The sequence below is a fragment of the Neophocaena asiaeorientalis genome, unplaced genomic scaffold (genome assembly GCF_003031525.2).
Source record: "Neophocaena asiaeorientalis asiaeorientalis breed wild unplaced genomic scaffold, Neophocaena_asiaeorientalis_V1.1 scaffold124, whole genome shotgun sequence".
Taxonomy (NCBI): domain Eukaryota; kingdom Metazoa; phylum Chordata; class Mammalia; order Artiodactyla; family Phocoenidae; genus Neophocaena; species Neophocaena asiaeorientalis.
Window position 1 is genome coordinate 7,700,986 of NW_020174135.1, and position 25,486 is coordinate 7,726,471.

A 25,486-nucleotide genomic window follows, 5' to 3' on the forward strand; every position below is an offset into this window, starting at 1 on the left:
TTAAATACAGAGCTAAGGTGTGAAAATGTGTAAGAATTATAAAACAGGATGTAAACATGGAAAACCCTAACAAGTTAGAATAGTATGCAAAAATCAGAAAGAAGAGAACTCTAAGTGTGCTAACATTATCGATTTTCATAGAGAGAATAAAGAGAGATTATCTTAAATTATCTTAAATATTATCTCTATAAATCTAAAGAGAAGCACATATGAACAAAGAGAAGCTATACCTCAGAGAGAGGAAAAAATACTCATTTTAAACTGAAAGATGGAGGAAAAAATACTTATTTAAAGATATATCTATATAATTTTCCTTGAATGCCAATAATATATATTCTTTGAAAATAAAATAATAAATTGCAAATAATTAAGGCAAAATAAGCATACAAAAGTATTGTCAAATACATTCATTAAAGTGCAAAGATAATATTTAATGCTATCCTGCATCTTGAACTTCTTACCATTTCACCATCAATCCAGACTTAGTGAAACAAAACCCCAATTCAAGATCCACCTCTTCAAGGAATCCTTTCTCACTTGTCTACAAACTAATGGAAACACCTTTGTCTCTACCCCCCATAAGCACAGAACAAGCAAATGTAGCACTGTTGCCAGCAGTCAGTATTTAGCCAAACTGAATAAGATTCATTTTACATTTTGAAGCGTGGTTGAAATACAGAAACATGCATATCTGTTCCCTCTTTTCTCAAAATAGTATTACATTATGAACAATCAGCTTAAAGGTTTACTCTTCTCACTCAGTTTATCTATGTGTTTGGTATTTTTTTACACATTTCAGAAAAATTGCAGTATTAAAATTGTTTAGGTTAATTTTCAGAGAAAATTTTCACTGATTATAAACTATATTATGGAATATTTCAGTGTTTAATTATAATATATTTTCACTTTATTTCCTTTTCTATGGTTATTATAATTTACATAGTTTCTTATAATTTAATGTCTGTGGTTTAAAGAAACAATGTTTAAATGCAGGATGCTACCTTTTATAATACATAAAGTAAAATTGAAAAATAAGAGAATTATTCTATGGTATGTAAGATGTTAACCTAAGAGAAACCTGGATGAAGGGTATACAGAATTCTATTTTTGTTACTTTGATGTAAAATTATCTCAAATTAAAAAGTTACAAATTATATGGCTTTGAGCCAACAATTCCACTTCTACGACATTATCCAAGAGGTGAGGGGAGTCCAACAGTAGCAAATTTGTTAAATGAATTAAATAATATTCACAAATCATACCCACTGAAAATTGTGGGCCCCCATTATTTATTATGAGAAAGTAAAAATTATCTTGGAGTGCAAATTTTGGTCCTTCTATTCACTGGGCTGTAGTAAAAGTTCTGCTCTATATTTTATAATCTAATCATTTGTACAATACAAAGCAGAATAAGCTAAGGTTCCAGGAAGAATTCTAAGCAAAGTAAAAACAGGTTTAAAAAGGGTCAATACATTAGGCTGGAAGGGATCAGGAATGACTAGATTCAGAAAAGGACAATAAATAGAATGTGAAATATCTCATAATCCATAAGGTGAATAAAGTGGTATAAATGCTGATTAAAATGATAATCTTTGACACTTTTTAAAAACAATTCATTGTATTGACTTCATATTTACTTTTCATAGATTTTCTGTTTTCCATTTATTATTCTTATTATTTGTTAAAAGTCCAGTCAAGGGGAACTAGCAGTGGACTCTCCAGCCTCTCCATTCCAACCTGAACTGCCAATGGGAGAGTGGCCCCCTTGCAGAGCCACCCTCCTCCCTGTCTTTTAACAGGTGTCTCCTGCAGCCCCCAAGTTTAAACCTACAGGTGTGTACCTGCAATGGGGCTGATATATATGTACACTCATCAGGGAACTACGACAACCAGGCAAAGGAAGTGCCAGAAGAAGGAGAGCCTTGGCTTCTCCTGTGCCTTTGTGGGCTTTTTCATCCGTGTGAGTCTACCCAGGGGTCCATTGAGGCCTGGCCCTCCCGCTATAATCCAGGCTCACACCGCGAGGTTGCTTTTCTTTGAGATTGTCAGGGACAGGCGGTTCCTGGCTTGGTATCAGCTCTCCCGTTATGCCTGCTGAGGCTTATTTCACTCTTTTTTCCACTCTGGTGGTCCCCAGGTCTCCTGATGCTCAAAGCCAGGCCATTCCCATTGAGCTAGGCTGCCAGGTCAGAGTTCCTTCTGCATCATCTCTCATTAGCATCACACTAAGGTCAAAATCAAGTACGTGCAGAAGCTGGAAATCAAATCCATTCAGCCATTCAGCAGATAACATTTTCGTGTCTCCTTCTCAGAGTCAGCCACTGGGCTGAGCCCTGGGGAGGGGGGGATGGGCAAGAGAGACAAGGTTCCTGTCCTCCTGAGGCTTACAGGGATCAGTTCCCTCCACTTTATTTCTTTTTAATGGTATAGACATCATCTATAGTGTTTAGTAAATGGTCCATATTTGAGTCATTTACATTTTCTCATAGAAATTTAGACTCAAAATGGTTTTTACAGGTAATCTGAATGTACTCCTTTGGGCTCCCATTTCCATATTTGTAACATTAAGGCATTGAAATACAATGTCTAAAAGTCATTTATAATTGCATTTCCAATATTAAAAGTCAATGAAATGAATTAATGAATGAATTAAATGAATGAATTAATGAATGAATTAATGAAATGAATTAAATTCTCAGCGAAGTTTTTGATGCAACTTAATAACAGATCCCAAAATGCAAATGACAAAATAAAGGATTAAAAGATCCTAGAAAACTTTGCAAAGGAAGTGTAAAGTAGTTGGAGGTGAAGAGGGCTTTCTAGGCTCATTACACACAAATACACAATGGGACAGAATAGAGAGCCCAGATACCACCCACACATATATAGAAACTTGATGTATGAAAAAAGTAGCATTGAACCTGAATGGAAAAGGACAGACTATTTAACAAATAGTGATGAGAAAATTGGCTAAACTTTTAGAAACATAAATCTGATCATTATCTCACACTAACCAAGAATTATTTCAGGTGAACTGAAAAACCTACATATGAAAATTAAAATTTGGAACAGTTAGAATAAAATGTACAAGAATATCTTTGTGATAGTAGGTCAGGGAAGAATTTCTCCAAAAATAAAAGAAGATAAATATATGTATCTAGCTATGGTGTGCTAAAGCTAAAATGATCTTAAAGATAGCCTTGCCCAATGCCTTAGTATACAGACAGAGACATAAAATCAAGGGGGACACAATCAGAAAATTAAGTATATGTTTAACAGTTTAACTTAATTTTCTGATTGTCTATCCCCCTTGACTTTAACAGTTTATGTGATTTCTTTCATTTTAATACGGAAACAGTTTTTCAACTTTTTAAATCAGAATCACTTTGTATCTGATTAGAGATTGCTTGAAGAACTGCAATTTTTAAAAATTCTTGTTTAAAAATAAGAAATTGCATTAATGATAATTCAATGAATAAAATAAAATATTGTAAAATAAATTCAAATTTTCTTACATTTAAAAGACCTTACTAAATAAATGTGATTGTGAGATAATTGAAAAATTAATTTCATGAACAAATAAAGTGAAAAGCAGGAAAAAAGTACATAAAAGGTACAAGCAAAGCACTTTAACTGAAAAAGGGAGGTGGAAAACCACGTATTGCTTAGAAATTATGGGAAAAGCTTTGTAAATGAGGTGACTTTTTAAATGGTCTTAAAGACAGGTAGCACTGTGACAAGCCATGATGGTGAGAGCAGAACAAATACTATATATCATATTATATACAGTAAGTATATACAATCAAGAGGCCAGAAGTGGGAAAATTCACCCATTTTACAATACACAAAAGGCACTATGACAGCAATGCCCTTCTCTATTTTTGCTGCCTATACTGGCTCTTTCTTGCTATTTTTGCTGCCTATACTGGCTCTTTCTTGCATTTTTGGGCTTAATTTCTATATAGCATTCCCACTTCCAATCTTGACCATGCCAACCCACACCTCAAATGCACAAATATTACTGTATTACTCCCCTGCTTAATACTCCTCTTCTAAAATCCCAATGAATACACATCAGGGTTGTAACTTCCTATAACTTTAAATGTCTTCTAAAATCCGACTCTACTCTGGCATACTTTACACACAAGCGGTTCTGGGGTACTTATGGTTCACAAACGCAGATATTCCATGACCTTTGCCCTGCCCAGGTTACCCCATCACCCAGTCCTTCCTCCACACCCACTTAATGAGCCTGCCTCATCCATCAGAACAAACTCAGTCACCTCCATCCTGGTGCCTTCTTGGTTCTCAATGGCAAAGTCCCCTCCTAATAATCTCACCATCTTCCCTTGCAAAAGGCACGTATAACTCTGCATGGCAACTGTGTGTTTAATTTTTTGACCCCCTTATGAGACGTGCTCCTTGAAGGCAAGGTTCATGCTCTTTGCTTTGATGTGTCCTGAGCACCTACACGGTGACTACACAGAACAAGACATCAATATATTCAACATTCAGTTAGATACAAGTTATGCAAAAACAATAGCTTTCCTATAAATCAGTATCAACCAATTAGAAAATCTAATTTTAAAAGATTTCATTCAAAATGACAATAAAAACTTTAAAGTACATTAAGAGTAAATACAACAAAATGTTGGAAATATATGAAAACATGAAAAATTGGATCTGTTTCACAAGCTCATGGATAAGAATACTTAATAAATGAAGGTGAAAAAATTGGCTCTCCATAGGGAAACAAATAAGATTACAAATGTAAATCCTAAAATGAGGATTAATTACAGGTTGATTAAAGATCTAAGTGTATAAATAAATGCATGAAAGCAACCGACTAAAACAGAAAAATAGCAGTTTTATACTACCGTGTGGAGTAACTTCTTAACTAAGACACAAAAGGTATAAGCCATAAAGAGAATAAGTTTGATTTCATTAAAATTTAAAGTATCAGTAATACACAGGAGACCATAAGCAAATTTAAAGGCAAGCCATAACATGAAAGAAGATAATTGTAAAGTTTATTAACTGCATAAGAATCGTCTTCAAAATACAGAGAGAACACCTATGAACCATTAAGAAAAAATATCACATAGAAAAATAGGCAGTGGAACTGAAGAGAGAATTTATAAACCAGGAAAATCCATTGATCAACAAACATATGAAAACGTGTTCAAACTGTAGAGAAATATAACTTTCACACACCCATTTATCCAAGGAAGGAAAAAGTCTCATCTGAAAATATAAGATGTTGGTGAGGAAGCAGAGTAAAAGGGACTTAAATTCAGGGGAGAGTGCACTTGGCTATACCATCTGGGATGCAATTTGGCGATATCTAGTCTGTGCCAACATATGCCCAGAAAATCCACCTCTAGGCATATAACCTAAAAACAAACAAAAAGCTCCTGCACATTGCTCTAGGAAATACAAACTGTGGAGTACTTATACCAAGGAATAGTGTACAGAATAAAATGAATAAATAGAAACTCCATCAAAATGATTAAATCTCAAAAAACATAATCTTGAGCAAAGTCAAGTATGTTTCAGGAAGTTACAAAGTGTATGATTCCAGTTATATAAAGCTGAAACTATGCAAAGCAACAGCACATATTACTAAAATAAATATAAAAATATAATAAATATAGAAAAACTATGCATAGAATTATAAACGTAAGTTTACTTCTGAAGTTACTGTGTTGGGGCTTCAACTTTACCCATTTTATTTCTGTTTTTAAAAAGTGAAGTAAATATAGCAAAATGTTATTTTTAAGACAGTTTTACGTTCTCTGCTTGAAATGTTTCATAACTTAAAGAAATATGGCAATATCAATTGCTTCTAAGGATGTGATATAAGTTCTCCCATTTCATTGGACCAACTGGAACAATTACTTGTGAGCAACCTGAAAACACCTAGTAAAGTGAAAATGCACATATTTTAAAACCTACAATTCTAATTCTAACCACATACCTTGGAGAAACTTGGATACATAGCATCAAGAGAATTATATAAGTGTATTTGTTGAAGTATAGTTTATAATAACAAAAATAGAAAAACCTCATTGATGTCCATTAACAGAAGAAGTATAGTTTATTTATGTAATACAGGACAATACAGCCATTGAAATGAACAAACTGGATCTATGTAGTAACATAGATAAATACTGAGTACAACTGTTCAGTGTGTTACTGTGATAAGATTGGTAAAATATGGGTAGTCTGTATGTGGCAGTTTGTAATACGATTCTGTATAATTTCCAGTATGTTTGAAATATTATGTAATTAAAAAAAACCTAAATGAAACAATGGTAGATAGTGTCGATAGCTTTGAATTACAAGTTTTAGTTTTAATTATTACTCTAGGTAATGAGAAACCATGGGAAAATTTAAGAGGGGGAATTATATGTTTCAATCTGAAATTTAGGAAAATTAATCTGGCAGAAGTACAAGAGTAATCGAGCTGGCAGTAAAAATAACTGTTGGAAAATCCCACCAACATTTGAGCCTGAAGTTATAGAAGCAGAATTTCAACTGGAAAGAGACCACAGAGGACAAAGACGTTTGCAGGCAGCACCAATAAGATACGGCATTTGGTTGTCTGTAGTGAATCAGAGAAAGGGCAGAGCCAGTATCGTCTCTAAGACGTGGTAGTCATTTTGAAATGACTGGTAGTATTAATAGAAATACCTACTTATATATGTTTATATGTGATGAAGTGCTCTATTTAGCCTCGTTGCATTGGGGTGCACTATGGGTATTAAGAAGGAAAGCTTTCATAAACATTTTGGCATATGCCAATCTGGAGATTGGAAGTGAGATTAAAATATCTACTTTAGATAAATCTTTTGAGAAGTAGGAATAAAACTGTAGGGTTCAGGACTGAAAAAGGATTCTAAGAAAAAGAGGTAAGAGTTTAAGAAACAGACCATCAAGAGGAGTCTTGCAGTGGTGGGCACGGGGAGGGCAGGAGGAGGGGGGGAAGCCGGTGAAAGATGCAGCTGAAAAGGCAGAAGGACTCACAAATGCAGGGATTCCTCGCCTTCCACACAGACGTGACACCAGCTATTAGAAACAGAGCACATGCATTTAGGGCTGGAAATTGGTAAGGTGTATACAATGGAAGGCCCAGAAGTGGAGGGCTTCCTAGGTGATACTATGTGCTTCTATTAGCTGAAACGAAGTGACGGTCGAAAAAAAAAACATCAAATGACAGAAGAGCTAGTCAAGCACAGCCCAGGAGGCCCAGCACTCCAGGTGAGGAAGCATGGCAGCCCCGATGCAGGTGTGGCCAAGGCGTGATCAACCCTAGCGACCTTCACTCTGGTCACCATGCCTTCACTTACATCAATCCATGCACATCATTTTGCCAGACTAAAATGTCTAAAACACTTTAATCAAGTAATTGCTCTGGATTAAAATCCTGCCATGTTCCCACTTTGCGTCAAACATAAAACCCAGTGAAGCGTGTTGCCTAAAGCAAAGAAAGAGGTACTGTCCCAAAGGGGTGAAATATATAAAATACTCCAAAATGGTGATACTGCTTCACTGTGGCTAGTCAAGTCCATGTCTGTTGTTTAGAAATACCACTATCAATAGGTAAAAGTCGTGCGGTCTACCACGTTCCTGCACTTTGAATATTTTATCTTATTTACAGCTTACAGTAACCTATGGAATAGCCTTTTGGCATGTGACACTTTATTTACAGATGAGGTACAGCGTTGGAAAGTCAGTGGACTCAACTGAAGCTCGCTCTTTCCAGAGCTTTTCCTCCCCACTATACTGTGCTAATGCTTGAAGCTTGGAACTCTTGAGTTGAGGCTTAAATCGTGTGAATAATCTGAAATACTGAGTTTTCCTGAAGCAGAGGTTTGTGGAGAGTCGTTTCAGAGACAAAAAGAATGTAGTCATTGCTAGAAGAGGGATAGCCATCAGCTCCATCGAAGTCATAAAATCACATATCATAAAAGTCAACATCAATGAGATGGAAGAAGACATTTCAGAATTACACTTTTGCATATAGGACTATTTTGGTAATGGTTTCCATGTTTAAAAATAAACACAAGTGAGAAAATTTCATAATTCTCAAACACATCTAAAGTGACGCATGGACCTAGGTTTCAAGGCCGGCAGATTACACGCAGCAAAGGGAAAGTGTTAAAGAGCTCTGAGGACCCACTGGTGACATTATCTTTGAGATTAAGAATTGAGACACAGCAGAGACAAAGCACTACAACAGAGATATTAAATGGCTCCAATCTATATTGGGAGGAAACCTACATAAAATATGTTATTAAGAAAAAGTATACCATGTCCTAGTCAAGGATGCCATATCAGAGGGCAGCCTCTACTGGGGTAAGAGTGAAATGCATTGTCATCAAAATGTGTGCAGTAGTTAGCACAGGTATTCTGAGAAGAAACTAGAAATGAGTGTAAAAGAATGAAGCCTTCAGACTCAGTGTTATCTCACCTCCCTTAAAATCACAGTCTTCCTCTGTAAAATAAAGATGATATCTGACTTACCCACTGAAGAAGGTGTTATTTTAAAGGGGAACTATATATAAAAGCATGTTTTAAATTGTAAAATACTATAAAAATACAAGTTGTTGGTATGACTCTTAATGGAAAATTCCTCTTGCTCAAAGATAGTTATCATAAGGTTCTAATTCATATACTATTTGAAATTTCAAAACCAATATTAAAAATAAATATATACATAAAGAACAGTCAAAATAGCAACTGAAACAAATACAACACAAGAAATACATCTAATGTTATAGAACTTAATTTTTTTTTTTTCATTTAGGTAGCCTTAACAGAAATAGAGACACAGACGTGGAGAACAAATGTATGGATACCAAGGGGGAAAGAGGTGGGGTGGCAGGAATTGGGAGACTAGGATTGACACATATACATTATTGATACGATGTATAAAATAGACAACTGTTGGGAACATACCATATAGCACAGAGAACTCTACCTAATGCACGGTGGTAACCTAAATGGGAGGGAAGTCCAAGAGGGAGGGAGTATCTGTATGTGTATGGCTGATTCATTTTGTTCTGCAGTGGCGTATACCACAACATTATAAAGCAACCATTCTCCAATAAAAATTAATAAAAAAAAATTTAGGTAGCCTTTAAACAAAACTTATGCAAAACAAATGCACTTTGGGGGTTTTTGTTGTTGCATGGTGTGTTCTTAGGGAAGCTAAATTTTAGTGCTTTCTCAAAGAATTTTCAGAAAGTGTCTTTAGGTGAAGTTAAAAAATATTATAAATTGAATAACATCCTTAGGTAAGATTTTTTTTTTTTTTTTTGCGGTACGCGGGCCTCTCACTGCCGGGGTCTCTCCCGTTGCGGAGCACAGGCTCCGGACGCGCAGGCTCAGTGGCCATGGCTCACGGGCCCAGCCGCTCTGCGGCATATGGGATCTTCCCGGACCGGGGCACGAACCCGTGTCCCGTTCATCGGCAGGCGGACTCTCAACCACTGCGCCACCAGGGAAGCCCTAGGTAAGATATTAAGACATTTTCCAGCTGATATATCGCCTATTACAGCCTTTGTATTGCAATTCAGTTGATAATGCTAAAGCTAATTATGAAGAGGTAAATTACAAAGTGCCTCCAAGACAGCAGTGCCAGTACTCCTCTATGTGTCAATCAAAACCCTGATAGTGCAGTTCTGAATATAAACTGATTTAACAATTCAGCAATGATTTATTGACTGCCCGCTTTTGTGCCAGGCTAAGCTAGTCTGACATTGGTTCTTACCCATCGCTGTACCCCCTGTGCATAGTACATACTAGACTTGCAGGTATTGACGCTAATTTTCCTTTTCCTCCCTTTTACTGCTTCATCTTGATATATTTCATATTAATATACCCTTAATTAATATTAATATTTCATATTAATATACCCTTAATGTTAATATACAGTAACATAGTCTTGATATTTTTAATTGAAAAACGTACCAAATATGTTAGAGATTCTAATTGCGTAGCAAAATGATTATTTCCTTCACCACTGATTCTGAATCCTAAATGAGTCAGATACCCAAATGCCTCAGGTGTTAAGCTATTTTTTAAAAGCAATTTTTCGGTTCCCCCTTCACTTTCTATCCAGGTACTGAAATTAACCTGTCATCAGAGAGCATAAAAACTGAAACGTATTCCTAGAGGCTGTATTTGGGACTTCATTTCTTTTGTATTCTGGGCAGTTTCATTAACATTGAAAAAGGAGCTGCAACTAGGTATCACCTTGAGAATCAAAACAGATAATGGCACTTTTTGGATGGCAATGTAGCCAAGTGATCTCTTACTGGAGATACAAAATGAAATTTCATTGAATTGTTGCTGAACTTTATCTTCTCAGTAATGACATTTTCTAAAATTTGGACAAGGTGGCTCACTTTGAGCTCAAAAGCAAAGGTAGAGAAGTTTGCACTGCTGTTTGTCTCCAGAGTCAATGGCGTGTTCAAGCCGCTTGGCTCCTAGTAATTAAGGTGTCCTGTGGGCAAATACAGCTGATATAGAATAAACCTCATTTCACAGAGAACACTAATGTACAAATTCAAAACAATCAACATTTATATTTTCAAACTAAAAACACTTCTGCACAGCAAAAGAAACCATCCACAAAATAAAAAGGCAACCTATGAAATGGGAGAAAATATCTGCCAATCATGTATCCGATAAGCAGTTAATAACCAAAATATTTATACACCTCAACAGCAAAAAAAAAAAAAAACAACGAAACTCTTAGAAATGGGCAGAGGACTTAAATAGATATTTTCCAAAGAAGACATACAGATGGCCAACAGGTACAGGAAAAGGCGCGCAGCATCACTAATCATCAGGGAAGTGCAAATCAAAGCCCCAGTGAGACATCACCTCACACCTGTTCGAATGGCTAACATCAGAAAGGCAAGAGATAACAAGTGTTGGCAAAGATGTGGACAAAAGGGAACCCAGTGCACTTTGGTGGGCAGGGAAGTCAGGGCAGCCACTATGGAAAACACTATGGAGGTTCCTCAAGAAATTAAACACAGAGCTACATAGGATCCAGCAGTTTCACTTCTGAGTACATATACAAAGAAATTAAAATCAGGATTCTAGTGGAGTTATCTACACTCCCATGGTCACTGAAGCATTACTCACATAAGGCTTTCTTTGCTTATGGGACCCCAATTCAAAAGGGCTGCAAAGATGCATATTCCTTTTCAAAGGGATACACTTTCAGTAGCTCTGTCAAGGACTCAGCATCATAGACCACGGTTTGTTTCAGATCTTGTAAAGTACAGTTATTTAACGTTAACAAAGTACAATGAGGTTGGTATTCTTTTTTTTTTTTTTTTTCCCGGTACGCGGGCCTCTCACTGCTGCGGCCCCTCCCGCTGCGGAGCACAGGCTCCGGACGCGCAGGCCCAGCGGCCATGGCTCACGGACCCGGCCGCTCCGCGGCATGTGGGATCCTCCCGGACCGGGGCACGAACCCGCGTCCCCTGCATCGGCAGGCGGACTCTCAACCGCTGCGCCACCAGGGAAGCCCCGAGGTTGGTATTCTTATCCTCATTTTACAAATAAGAAAAGTGAGGCTCAGAGGTATCACATTTGTAAAATGGGGCTACATCTTGATGCCCCGCTTAAATTTTTTTTTTTGCGGTACGCGGGCCTCTCCCTGTTGCGGCCTCTCCCGGTGTGGAGCACAGGCTCAGGACGCGCAGGCTCAGCGGCCATGGCTCACGGGCCCAGCCGCTCCGCGTCATGTGGGATCTTCCCGGACCGGGGCACGAACCCGTGTCCCCTGCATCGGCAGGCGGACCCTCAACCATTGTGCCACCAGGGAAGCCCCCCGCTTACATTTTTTAATTAAACATTTTTGAGATAATTGTAGTTCCACATGCAGTTATGAAAAATAATAGAGTGACCCTGCATTCTCTTTACTCAATTTTCCCTATGGGAACATCTTATATAGTCCACTTTTACAACCAGGATGTCAATTAATACGGTCAAGATACAAAATATCCCCATCACCACAAAGATCCCTCACATTGCCCTTTTATCACCTTATCCACACACAAACTCCACTTGCTCTCCCCTGTCTATAACCTCTGGCTACTACAAATCTATTCTTCACTTCTATAATTTTGTATCTCAAGAATGTTATATAAATGAAATCACACAGTTTATAACCTTTTGGGTTTTTTTTTTTCACTCACTCAACATAATTCTCTCAAGATTCATCTTTGGGGGTTATCAGTGGTTTAATCCTTTTTATTGCTGAGTAGTATTACATGATGTGGACGTCCTACAGTTTAACCACTCACCCAATGATGGACATCTGGCTTGTTTTCAGTTTGGGGATATTTCAAATAAATCTGCTACAAACATTTGTGTACGGTTTGCCTGTAAACAAAAGTTTTCATTTCTCTGGGATAGATGTCCAGTGGGTGGTACCGCTGACGATCGTATGGCCATTGCATAATTAGTTTAATTTAGAAACTGCCACAGTGTTTTCACGAGTGTCTGAACCATGTCACATTCCCAACAGCAATGTATGAGTGATCCAGGTTTTCTGCCTTTTGCCAGTATTTGTTGTTGTCACAGGTTTTCGTTTTAGCCTTTCCAATAGGTGTTTACTGATAACTCATGGTGGTTTTAATTTGCATCTCACTAGTGGCTAATAAAGTTGAACATCTGTTCATGTGCTTATTTTCCATCTGCATATCAACTTTTGTGAAGGATCAGTTCATTTTTTTGCCCATTTTCTAACTGGATTATTGTTTTTTAAATTTAACTGCAGCATTTTAAGAGTTTTTTATTCAAGTTCTCTGTTAGAGACATGTAGCTCGTAAATAATCTCCACCACCCAATAGCTTTCTTTAAATTCTCTTCACAGGCTCTTCCATAAAGCAAAAGTTTTTCATTTTTATGAAGTTAATTTATCAAGTTTTACTTTTAACATTTAAATCGCTAATCTATTTTGAGCTATAAGGTGTGAGGTTTATGTTGAGATTCATTCATTTTGCCTATGGATGTCCAATTGCTCCCAGAACATTTATTTGAAATATCCTTTCTTTACTGAATTGTTTCTGCACCTTTGTCAAAAATGTGTTGCGTACATTTGTGTGGGTTCCTCTTCTAGAACAAACTTTTTCATAATTATATAGGGTCTGGATATATGCTTCCATTAAAGCTCCTAAACTTCTCCATGGGTGAACAGAGTAATTCACTAACTATGCTCTATACGTCCACATTAGGAGTGACCACAACAGAAAATGAATTCCAGTGTCTACGTATTGTTAAGGACAATTGTTTAATAACCATTACTCTAAAAATTAGTTATTTTAGTATATATTTAGTATACACAGGATTTTAGTATATTTTAAAATTTAATTGCATCACTTCCAATAACGCCATTTTATCCATCGGATGTATTAGTTGCTATTAGTTGTAATCAAAGCTGGCAATGGCTGACTTAGATGGAAAAACGTTTATTCAATTTTTCATTACCTCAAATCAGGAATAGAGGCTGGAGAACCAGGTTCAAGACTAAGAAACCATAAGTGACCCATCAAATTATTAAAGTTTCTTGATGAAGCTATTGCTTTTGGACAGTTTGCATTGCTTCTACTTTTGCATCAATAAATTAATCCAGGAGAAAGTACTATTCTGCGTGCCCTGTGAAGACTTCTCCACTGGGTTGCCTCTTGCATCAATAAGTCAATGTCTAGACATGTAATTGGCAATACTAGCTCATTTCTCATACCCTAGTAGCAAGGAAGATGAGGAAATAGTATTTTTGGTATTTTATCTTCTACAGTGTGAGCCATTATTTGCTATCTTCAACATCCATAATGTGGGGTTATTCTCCAAATAGTTGGAAGAACATTCAAATGCTGGGTGAAAAAAATAAATGATGGATGTCTGAACTGTATTGTTAATTGGTTTAGCTACTTCTTGAGGTATATTATAAACTACTTATCCTAGTTCAGTAGGGTTCTGTGGTAATATATAGTGATAAACAGCTTGCTTTGAAATTATTTTCTGGTGAAAAGTACTTCACTTATGCTAGAATCACTTGGGTAGATTAAAACCAAACCAAACAAATACAAACAAACAAAAACAATTCTACTGCCCAGAGATCAACTAAATAAGCCTCTCTGGGAGCCGATCTTGTCATTGCATTTAGTAAATACTAAAACAAACAAACTCAAAACCCCTCTCCTAGGATTGCAATGTGTATCCAGGGCTAAGAACCATTGCTTTAACAGCCAGAACTATTTGGCCTTGTTCGTTAAATCAAACCCTAGAGCAGGCTTAGAATCCTTGCCTTGTTTTCCCTCCATTTTTATACAGGGGCAGGTTAGACCCACGTACACTACCTGCAAAGTTGTAGTTAGTCCTATCACTTAAATATCTTCATTTTTCTTCAACTTCACTATCACAAACCCTAGTACTAATGTGGAGGTAAATAACCTGTTGAAAATATTTCAAGACAAAATTCCCACAGGGAGAGGGTCTCACTACTAGGGAAGAGCTACAGCCGACCCTCTTGGCTCTCAGTGGAGTTCCAGAGGACCACACGGCCTCTAGCTCTCACAAAGAAATCACTATAAAACTCAACCAGCTGGGACTGCTCCATTCCTGTTAATGGTGGACAAGGCAATTTAGGCCAGCCTTTCTGCTGTTGATTAGAAATGCTGGACAAATACAAAAATCATCTATCTGAAGGCATTGAAGACTACCAAGGATAAAAACTGAGAATTTTTAATAGGAAATTCTAAAAATTAGAATGAAATGAAAATCCTAGACCTGAAAAAATTACTTAAATTGATAATAATGAATAGGTTTAACAGTAGATTATTCACAGCTGCATAGAAAATTAGTGAACTGGAAGAAATTTCAGTAGAAAACATCCATCCTGAATCTTCAAGACACAAAAATAGGGAAAAGAAAAGGTATAAAGGCACAGACGTATGGTACAAATGATCTAACATAACATATGAGTAAGGAAGAAGAGAAAAAATGGACAGAACTGATATGTGAAAGAGTAATAGTGGATAATTTTTTAGAACTGCAGGAAGATATCAAGCTATGGAATTAAGAAGCACTATAGACCCCAAAATAATGAACAGAATAAAAACTACACCTCCACATATGATAGCAAAACTCCTGAAAACCAGGAAAGGAGAAAGTTACAAGCAGCCTGAGGAAAAAAAGGCTTAATCCTTTTCAAAAGGTAGCAATATGACTGACAGCTGACTTCTCAATGCAAACAATACTAGGTTGAAGAATTGTTTCTTCTCAGTGCTGGAAAAAAATACTTCTACATCGGTGATTCTCAATCAGAACTAGCCACTAGAATTACCAGTGCCTTTTCTGGATACTAAAACCCACTCCTATTTGGTCTCCTTGCCAAAAGTCCTACTTGACTACAATCCTTTCTACACACCCAAGATTCAGGGATGTTGCTGATTTGAGAATGAACATTTAACCTTTCCTGTAAACACATCAGTGACTTCCTGGATTCTCAGGACAGAGCAAGCTCCTTTATTCTGGCCCTTTACCTCAACGTTCCACACCCATCCCAGGGACTCCAATGTGCAGTCCCTCACAAATATTGAGAATCATTTTTTAATAGAGGGCTAAGTAATGTAGAGAATTATGCAAAATATCAGGATGCAACAGTATGAGTGTTAAGTAGCCTTTGGAGCGTTAAATAGTTGTTATGTTTTAAATGTATAGAAGAGTACATTTCATACTTATACATAAATTTGGTACCTTATAGCTAAACATCATGATTTGGCACTGGATGTACTTTTATTTAGAAGAATTACACAGGTAATACTTAAAGATTCCAAAGTGTAATGAAGTCTATAAAAGCATCAGTAAAATGACATGGGTCCTTTCTACAGCATAGCCCCAAGGGTCCTTAAAGCGCTCAGAGAGATGTATTCCTTTTCCCTAGTAAGTTAAATGAAAAGGCATAGTTTTCTAAGCAAGTTCAATTATGTCAAAAGTATGTTTTTGTTCTTTTTCTTGAATAGTATGTGAGAAGTTTCACTAGAGTTATGTAGACAGAGATAAATACAGAATTTTCTCTTACTGGTTGGCACTCTTTAAAAGTTATAGTTTTTGAAAGATACACTAAATTTCAATTTTAGACTAATATCAAATATTTTTTCCAAATAAAGTATAACGTGAACATGTAACAATTTATGTTTTAAAAAGTGTGCTAAGACATTTTGTGAACATTTTCTTCTGCTGGAGTTGGGCTAGGTGCTTTTACATACTCGGGAAGGATAACAATTCAGCATGAATGAGGACTAACAGACCATTTGGAGATATATACATATTCTATTTAATATATAACATATATATCACATTATATATATGCATGTATCTATGTATGTGTACATATGTACACACGTATACACACACATACACACATACATGCATATTCAAAAGGATAGTGAATGGTCAGGAAAAGTAATTTCATATTTACAAAGAAGAAATCAGGAGGAGCAAAATAACTACACGTTTACACATGCAATACATCTTCTATAAATAACTACACATGTTTACACATGCAATACATCTTCTATAAAAGTTTACAAATGTAGGTGACAAATGTAGGTGATATAGCCAATTTAGAAAAATAAGGAAACTAAGGGGAAAAAAAGGAGCATCATTTCAGTATACGTATTTCAACTCCTGCCACTTAAAAGTAGCAAGCCACACAAATAAACACACAACCCACCCCAGCCACTCAGAGTTCACGGTATACTTCAGTGCTGCCTGATATTAAAGCAACAGGGTAACACAATCACACTTTTTGCTGCATAACTATGTCACCTTTTGATTTGCCAGATCCCAGTAAATGTTTATTATTTTTTACTTGTGTTTTTCCTTAAATAAACTCACTTTTCATTAAGTTGATTCAAACATAAGCTTTTATATGACAACCTTAAACAAAAGATGGCTTTTCATAAATAAAGATAATGGTAAAATAAATAGATTTAAATATTTTTAAAACATTATAAATTATACCAGGACACTGTCAGTTTTTGAAGCCTGTTTTCCTTTTGTAAAAGAAGAGATTAGCTGAGTTTTAGATGGTACAATGAAAATGAAATCCAGGCCATTCAAGTGGCCTGGAGAAATATCTGTATAGAACCTCCTTACTGTGGTGTACATTCTTTCATTACATAGCTCTTTTTTCCAGCTTTATTAAGACATAATTGACATATAACTTTGTATAAGTTTAAGGTATACAACTTAATGATTTGATATGTATATACTGTGAACTGATCAACACAATAAGTTTAGTTAACATCCATAACCTCACACAGCTGCAATTTTTTTCTTGTGATAAGAACTTTTAAGATCTACCTTTCTAGCAACTTTCAAATATACAATACAGTATTGCTAACTATGGTCACCATTGTATATATTACATCCTCAGAACTTACTTATCTAATAACTGAAAGTGTGTACTTTTGACTTCTTTCACCCATTTCCATCACCTCCCACCTGCCAACACACTTTTATATGCAATACAGTTAGCTTAAGGCTAAGTTAATGATAATATTTGCTTTACACTATGTTACCAATGAAAGAAAACACATTTACTTCGAATAGTACACATAGCTGTTACTACCTGTCCACATATTTTGCAAAGTGGAAACTGTTCATAGTAGGTATAACACTGAACTTGAAGTTATAAAACCTAGATTTGAGTATACACACTCACACATACAAACCCAATCTGTATCTCTGTAGACCTGGCTGATTCATTTTACTTCTTTTAAATTTTAGCTTATGTATAAAATGGGATTAAAAACTAAATATACTTTCAAAAGTATGCTGGGAGAATTATAAAATATACGTGAAAATTCTTTATAAGCTGTAAAATGCATGGTACACCCAATGCAACATGATTATGTTACTATTATACAGTCTCAAATTAGGGCTTCCCTCGTGGCACAGTGGTTGAGAATCCACCTGCCAATGCAGGGGGCATGGGTTTGAGCCCTGGTCTGGGAAGATCCCACATGCCACAGATCAACTAAGCCCAGGCACCAGAGCTACTGAGCCTGTGCTCTAGAACCCATGAGCCACAACTACTGAGCCCGCATGCCACAACTACTGAAGCCCACGTGCCTAGAGCCCGTGCTCTGCAACAAGAGAAGCCACCACAAAGAGAAGCCTGAGCACGGCAACAAAGACCCAATGCAGCCAAAAACAAATTAATTAATCAATTTTTTAAAAAAGTCTCAAACTTCACTGTATCCATTTTTAAAAAAAGTCTCAGACTTCAGTGTATTTGTCCTCCAAGTCATTTTACTGTTAAGCCAAGCTCTATGCAATGGATTCAGTAAAATAGCAGGCAAAGCACTTTGCACATGTTCAAAGATTACAACCACCATTCATTTCAAATAACATGAAAATAGTTTTCTTTATTAAATGAATTGCTGTTCTCTGCTAATAACAAAATATCATTCCTTGTTCCATCCAGTTTGACTGACAGCTGCAGTATTCTCAGTGGGAAATAGTGTTATAATGTAAAAATGAATTACTCAGAAGATAATCCTCTCTGTATCTTAAAATAAAAACTAATGGCCACCATTGTAAAGCAATTATACTCCAATAAAGATGTTAAGAAAAAGGAAAACGAATGGAGATCTATGCAGAAAGTTAACGAAAATGTTCTCCAGAGTCTTGGCCTCTCTGGACAAGTTACCCAGAGCTTGAAGAATAAAGAAAATACCGTGAGTAAAATGAAGCAAAAGCTATAAACTGAAGGCAAAAAAACTATAGTATACTCTATTTTAATTAGTTTGTCTCAATTGGTAGAAATTACTTTTTCCTTTAAACTAGCACTTCAAAATTGACAAAATCTAGAGATGATCTGTAGATGGTGGGAATACAGGTGTCTTTTATTTGTATTGCTTGCTTTTTAAATTCTACAGTGTCTAAAACGAAGTGGATGGAAACAGAAACAGACCAACGATAGGAATACTCAATAGTCTTACTCAGTAGTAGTCACATGGCTTATTATGACCCAAACAGAACAACACATTAGAATAAAAATACTTCAAAACAATGACACCGATTTCAAATACATATGTTATTTTATATTCATGTTATTTTATACTCATCCCCAATGTCAACCATTATCGGGCACTTCTGAAACACTTTTAAGGAAATTGGGAATGTAAAACTTACAAAGATAGTTGACCACTGTTTGATTACGCTATTCTCGTCATTTAAAAGATTTCCCTGAGTACTGAGTAAAATCTTTGTTATCTGAGGGAATGCCATCTTTTAAAGTTCACCTTGACAGCAGTCATCTGTAAACCTAGCAAGTCAAAAACTGAGACGTGAACTCTTATATCTCACACCTGATTTAATGGCTTCCCCCAGGTATTGCATGGGCATAATCATTTACTATCAAAGCCAGCAAAATGTCTGGCTTTGGTTTTTACAGTTAGGCTTACTTTTATTGTCTTTGCTTTTGGCTTTAAGTTTTGAAAATTCAAAGAAACTCAGGCATGTCCATATGCAGACATAGGGATGTTTTAAAAAGGAAAAAGTCTCAGTAATTCAGATAATAGAATTTCTTTAGAATAGCTAAAATGTCATGTACACAAACATACGGTTGCAAATAAATTAGTATAGGGAGATTGAATAGAAGGTATACAAGACCACTTTCTACTCTAAAATTCTAAGAACAAGTGATTTTTGCAGACATATATATAGATACAGAAATAAGTGGTATGTACACGTGTTAAACGTATACATAATAGCCACCATAAATAAAAATCTGAAAGAGAAAGAGAGCTCAAATAATTAAAACTTTTATACATTCTAAATCCATATTTAATGAGAAAGAGGTAAATGATAAATCACCATGGATATAATGGCTCCATTTCAGAAAGCAAAATGCCCAGGATATACAATATTCACAAATGGGTAAAGATTTAAAGGCACCCAATACAACTTCTACATCTTAAATACTTAAGTTGAGAACTCATATCTGAGGTAATGATCCTGAAAGTTCTTTTGAACTTTTGAATGGTCAGAATTATTGTTATTTATATATCTTATCTTAAATACATTTATTGTATCTAATTCTTGGCAAATTGGTAACGCATTTCATACATGATATAATCTCTCTTCACAAAATAGTTTCTAGAGATTTGGGAGACCAGAGAAATTTTTAAATGCTCTATGGACCAAAACCGATGCAAATGCACCCACAAAAATTTCCATTCATATTAATGAGGGAGATTCTATAACGGGATAAATTTTCAAAAACATCTCTCATAAATACTCTCTTCCATCATCAGATAAAAGCTGTTTGTAAAAGCACAGGAAAATTCAGAAGAGTTTACGAGAAGCAGATAGATAATCATCAAACCAGGTATGGGGGTGTCTCAAGGTTTTAATCAAGGAGGGAGAGAGGGCATGAGATAGATGAATCCACAATAATTGTTAAAACAAATGGAGACTATGCAAAAGAGAAAATCCTGAATAGATGATTAGCTCATAAAGTTGGTGCTCATCAAATACTCCAAAATTGTGCTCTATATTTCCCTGCTTCCCTTACAGCCAGGTGGGGACAAGGTGATTATTACTGACCTAGCGTACCACGAGCGGTGGTGATATAGGAGGTATCCACTGTTAACAACCTTGACTTAATACAACATGACTCTGGAATATTCTCACACACACACACACACACACACACACACACACACACACACAGTGTACGCCATCTGATAAACAGTAGATGCTCCACGATTTGACCATTTGTTGAACATGTAATACCACCCTATCCTGAGACACTCCTTCAATACCCACACATACTAATCCAATCTCTCACCTAACTTTGAGTAAGAACTAGAAAAAAAAGCTACATAAAATACTACTTGTCTATGCACAACGTGCCTGTGAATATTCACAATGATGTATTTGAATAGAATTCCTTGAAAACAATGATGTGACAGTCTAGAAGCAGTCAAACTGTAGAATTACTGTAGACTATTTGCAGGCTGGAATTTGTACACTGGTGGCAATGATGGTGATGATATGGTGATATCACTGCATAATGCTGCATTTACTTTTGCTACATTTATAGAGTCAATAAGCCTCATATAAAGTTAGTAACAGTTTCAGCAATTGTGTTCTTAGTTTATCTGCAAACCAAGAACAGGTTGGATATTTTGCAATATATGCCTTGCTGACTAAATTTAACCTATTAGAGGTCAGAAGAAAAATAGATGATAAAGGCTAAGAGATAAACAATATTGACCAAAAAGCATTTGCTTTGTTTTATTTTTATTAGAGTTTTTAAGTACTCTTTTCTTAAAAAAAAAAAAAATACTGGCCACCATGGTATCTTGTGAATTATAATATAAATCATGCAACAGATAAGATGGTGAGAACTAAACTACAGTAAGCGCTTTTAAATCCTGCAAAAGGAAAACAATATATTCATAGAAATGGTAATGTAATATAATGAAAAATTAATAGAGAATTTAAAGAAATGATTCTTTATAAGAGTCATCATTATACTTTTAATGATTTAATACCTTCAAAAATGTAATGACTGGGTCTTCCCTCGTGATGCAGTGGTTAAGAATCTGCCTGTCAGTGCTGGGGACACGGGTTCCATCCCTGGTCCGGGAAGATCCCACATGCCACGGAGCAACTAAGCCCTGCGCCACAACTACTGAACCTGCTCTCTAGAGCCCGCGAGCCACAACTACTGAAGCCCGCGCTCCTAGAGCCCGTGCTCCGCAATGAGAAGTTACCGCAATGAGAAGTCCACGCACCGCAACGAAGAGCAGCCCCAACTCGCCACAACTAGAGAAAAGCCCGCGTGCTGCAGCGAAGACCCAATGCAGCCAAAAATAAATTAATAAATAATGACTTAACAGCATATTTTTTAAAGGACAAGAGTAAAATTCAGGAAGATGATTCTATTTTTTCTCAAAATTATTTTCCTAAATGGAAGAAAAACTGATTAATGATCCAAGACAAATTTGAAAGCAAACAACAAAAAAAATGTTTAACACTTACTACTTCACCCAACTATTTGGCTAAGGAATTATCCTCAACAGGTAGCACTAGGTTCTGTAAAAAGACACAGGGCAGGGGCCCTTTCAAACACTTGGACCTGGAAGCACCTCTGGAAGGAATGCCCCACTGCCTAGAGGGCAGAAAATGCTTTTCTGCCCTCATTCAGCATAATAATAAGCATTAACTTGTGAGGAGTAAAGGGCACATTAAACATTTTATCTCAAAATATATTTTCATGTCATCATTTTCATCTCTGATACAACTGGCCTCATAACCAGGCCTTTTTCTCCCTTAGAATACTATAAAATTTGGTTCTTGAAAGCATGCATTCTACCCATACTAAATCAAATATCTGTGCATATTTAATTAGAATTCTTTTTATTGTGAAATTTAATTTTGAACATAACCCATAAAAGAACCATTATGTCTCCTCTGAGTTAAAAGTATTCTTTTATTTAGAAAAGTTCATAGTTCTGAGCCCATAAAATTACGAATATGTATTATTAACTAGGAAAACTATGCTTAGATAATTCCTATAACTGATTCCTATCATCCAATGCTTAGATAATTCCTGTAACTATGATTTTGGGTATGATTATACATTTTCATTTTTAAGGCACACGATATTCGCTTAGTGTTTTACTATCTTACGGGACCCATTTAACTTATTAAGCTTCACAGAATCATCTGTGTGAAGTTCTGTCATTGGAATTCACCCTTCTGAATACTAGCATATTCTGAATAGAAAAGTTGCTAACGTTTTTTAAAATAAATAATATTCTCAAAAATAGTCAAGGTTAATTTAGTTTAATATTTTGATATTAAAACAATGCAAACTGTTTCAACATCAAACTCTGAAGTAAACATGCTTGTACTGTTTTCTGTGAAGGCTGTCCTTTACACATGCATAGCTCTAAACAGCGGGTATGGAAAGAGATGCTTTGGAAATGAAATAAACATCTGAACACATCTTTAGGGGGGAAACGGTGTACGATGTTCTAAAAGGGCATTTCAAAGGCTGTAAATGCCATAGTTACCCAAGAAACATTCAGTGCTCTTTCCCTGGATCCTATCTTATAATTAAGATGCAAATTCAGTTTTAATTATATGAAATCCTGGAAAGCTCTGATGGGGGAGGAATCCTATAGACTCCAAGGCCAAGTGCGCGAGGCGGGGTTCTCAGCGTTCTGTTCCTCAGTCTGATTTTCACGTACACGGTGACTGTGGAAGCAGATGCACATCTCCCCGGGGGACTTAAATCATCCATTAGCTTATAGCGTGTGAAGTGTCAGACACAATTGAGATTTCAAGAAGACGCAAGAGCGAGAATGATGAGCAAGCACCCCGTGGGAGAGCAAAGGGCTTCAAAGGTCAAGTTCCTGGAACAGTTCTTACCCCCGCCTCCGCCCTCCGCGCCCCCAAGCCTTAGCTCCGCACCTCCTGTCTTGGCCGATGGCTGTCAGGGTGACAGATTTGAGCAATACGTCCGGGCCGCGAGAAGCCATCAGCCTGCCGGACAACTGCAGCTTTTCACGAGGGTTCTTCCTTCACTCCCTGGGAAAGAATGAGGCGCATTCTTCTACCCAGGAGCGGCCCTTGAAACCCGGCCGAGGGTCTGCACGCCGTGTCTGCCCTCTCTCGCCACGCGGGGCGCGCAGCAGCGCACCGAGGCGCCAGGCGGGGGCGAGGGGAGCTTTGTCCTCACCCAGATTTGTACTCCCCACTTCTACAGGTCTGATGAAGTTGGAGAATGGGTCCCGTGTGTCCTTGGGGTACAGTCTGCATCTCGAACGTGAAACCCAACGGGGGCAGCACAAAAAGGCAAGTCTGCCTGTCCCCTCCCTCCTCCCCCAACACCTGTGTCCACCTACTCGCGCAAAGCGGCTTCTGGGTGCGAGGTGATCCTTCCTCTTTTAGGGACTCTACCCCACCTTAGTTTTCTAACGATACGCTTAGCATTTATTTTCTTTCTTTCTTTCTTTCTTTTTAATGAGAATAACGAAGTTCTCCCTCCTTCTCTTTCCCTCTCCAAGTTAGAGTAATTCATCCATTCAGCAGGGAAGGCAGGGAATGTTCTCGTTCAAGGCCGCTTTGCCCCAGGATTCCGGAGCTCCGTAGAACTGGAGCTTTGAGAAGCGTGAGGTGGACATCCAGGGAATCCGGAAAGCGGGCACTTTGGCCCCCAGATCGAGTTTCCCTCGCGTTCTGGACAGGCCCACCCAGGCCGGCCTCGGATGCCCACTCCCCCAGCGCGCGCTCCCGCGGGGACCTCTACCCGTCACTCCGACCGTCCTCCCACGTCTGCTCACTCTGGCGGCTCTCGGCCCAGGTGCCCACCTCCCCTCCCACTCCCTGCAGCCCACCTCCCAGGTCCTCTAGGGCCGTCTACGCGTTCCTCTTACGTCCTCATCCGGTCACTGGAGAAGTTTTAAACCCTCGGGGGTCTACACTGTTTCTCTCCCAAGTCGGGCAGAGCATATTTCAAAAAACCAAGAGAAGGTCTCCGTAAACTTTTCTGTCGCGACCGCTCCCGTGTCAGCGGCCGTGAGCACACACCTGCGTGCACGCGGACTTAGGTCCACCTGTCCGGGCGCACTCGCGGCCAGGGAGCCTGCCGGTGGGCAACTGCTCAGGGAGCACGAAACTCGCCGGCAGTCGCTGGCAGGGACGCGGGGCGCAGACAAGGCATCAAAAGAGAATTTCGAAGCGGGCTGGGGAAGCGGGGGAAATGGTGATACTAAACGCACACACACACACACACCAGAGCGTGTGTCCACGTCCTGCACACAGAGCAGTTGTACCCGAAGGCACACAGTCCTGAGAACAGAGCATTGTGGATTGCTCTGAATATAAACCCCCTCTGGGGCGCATTCATCTCGGAACTGACAATCCCTTTCGCCTACAAGACTTCTTAGTCTGGGTCTAAACCAGCGCCGCGCACATGAGGACGGGGACCCGGGCGCTCCCGGAGCCCTCAGCCGGGTCTGCAGAGCCCCCCGAGGCAGGTGCGGGTCCCCAGCCCCGCCGAGCAACAAGCGGGCCGTCCGCGGGAGGGCCGGGTCCTTCTTTGCCTCTGCCCCCGAGTGGGTCACCTCTCCCCGCCCCGCCCCCCATCGCCAGCTGCGCCAAACGGGCGCAGGAGAAGGAGAAAGCCTAGCGAGCGACTCACCCCCAGCTTCCTGCTGCGGATTTTCACGTAGCCCTGCTTGACTATGTCGTTAAAGTTGGAGGCCATGGCCAGCGCGTTCGGCTTCCCCGAGTCGAGAGCTGCCGTCCGCCACGGGGTCCGCGCAGGTCTCGCATCCAGCCGGCCGCCGCCAGCCGCCTCCCGGTGCCCCCGAGCTCCCGCCGCCGGGGACGCAGGCTGGGTTGCAGGGTGACCGCGGACGGGGAA

General features: G+C 38.2%; 1 protein-coding gene across 1 annotated transcript in view; it reads right to left on the reverse strand.

Annotated features, from left to right (window-relative positions):
• DOK6 (docking protein 6) overlaps nucleotides 1-25,327 on the reverse strand; it is a 398,603-nt gene extending 373,276 nt beyond the window's left edge. The window contains exon 1 of the mRNA XM_024754918.1: nucleotides 25,262-25,327. Within this exon, the coding sequence (XP_024610686.1) occupies nucleotides 25,262-25,327 (66 nt within the window). The remainder of the gene's footprint in view (nucleotides 1-25,261) is intronic.
• Between the last annotated feature and the right edge of the window lie 159 nt (nucleotides 25,328-25,486).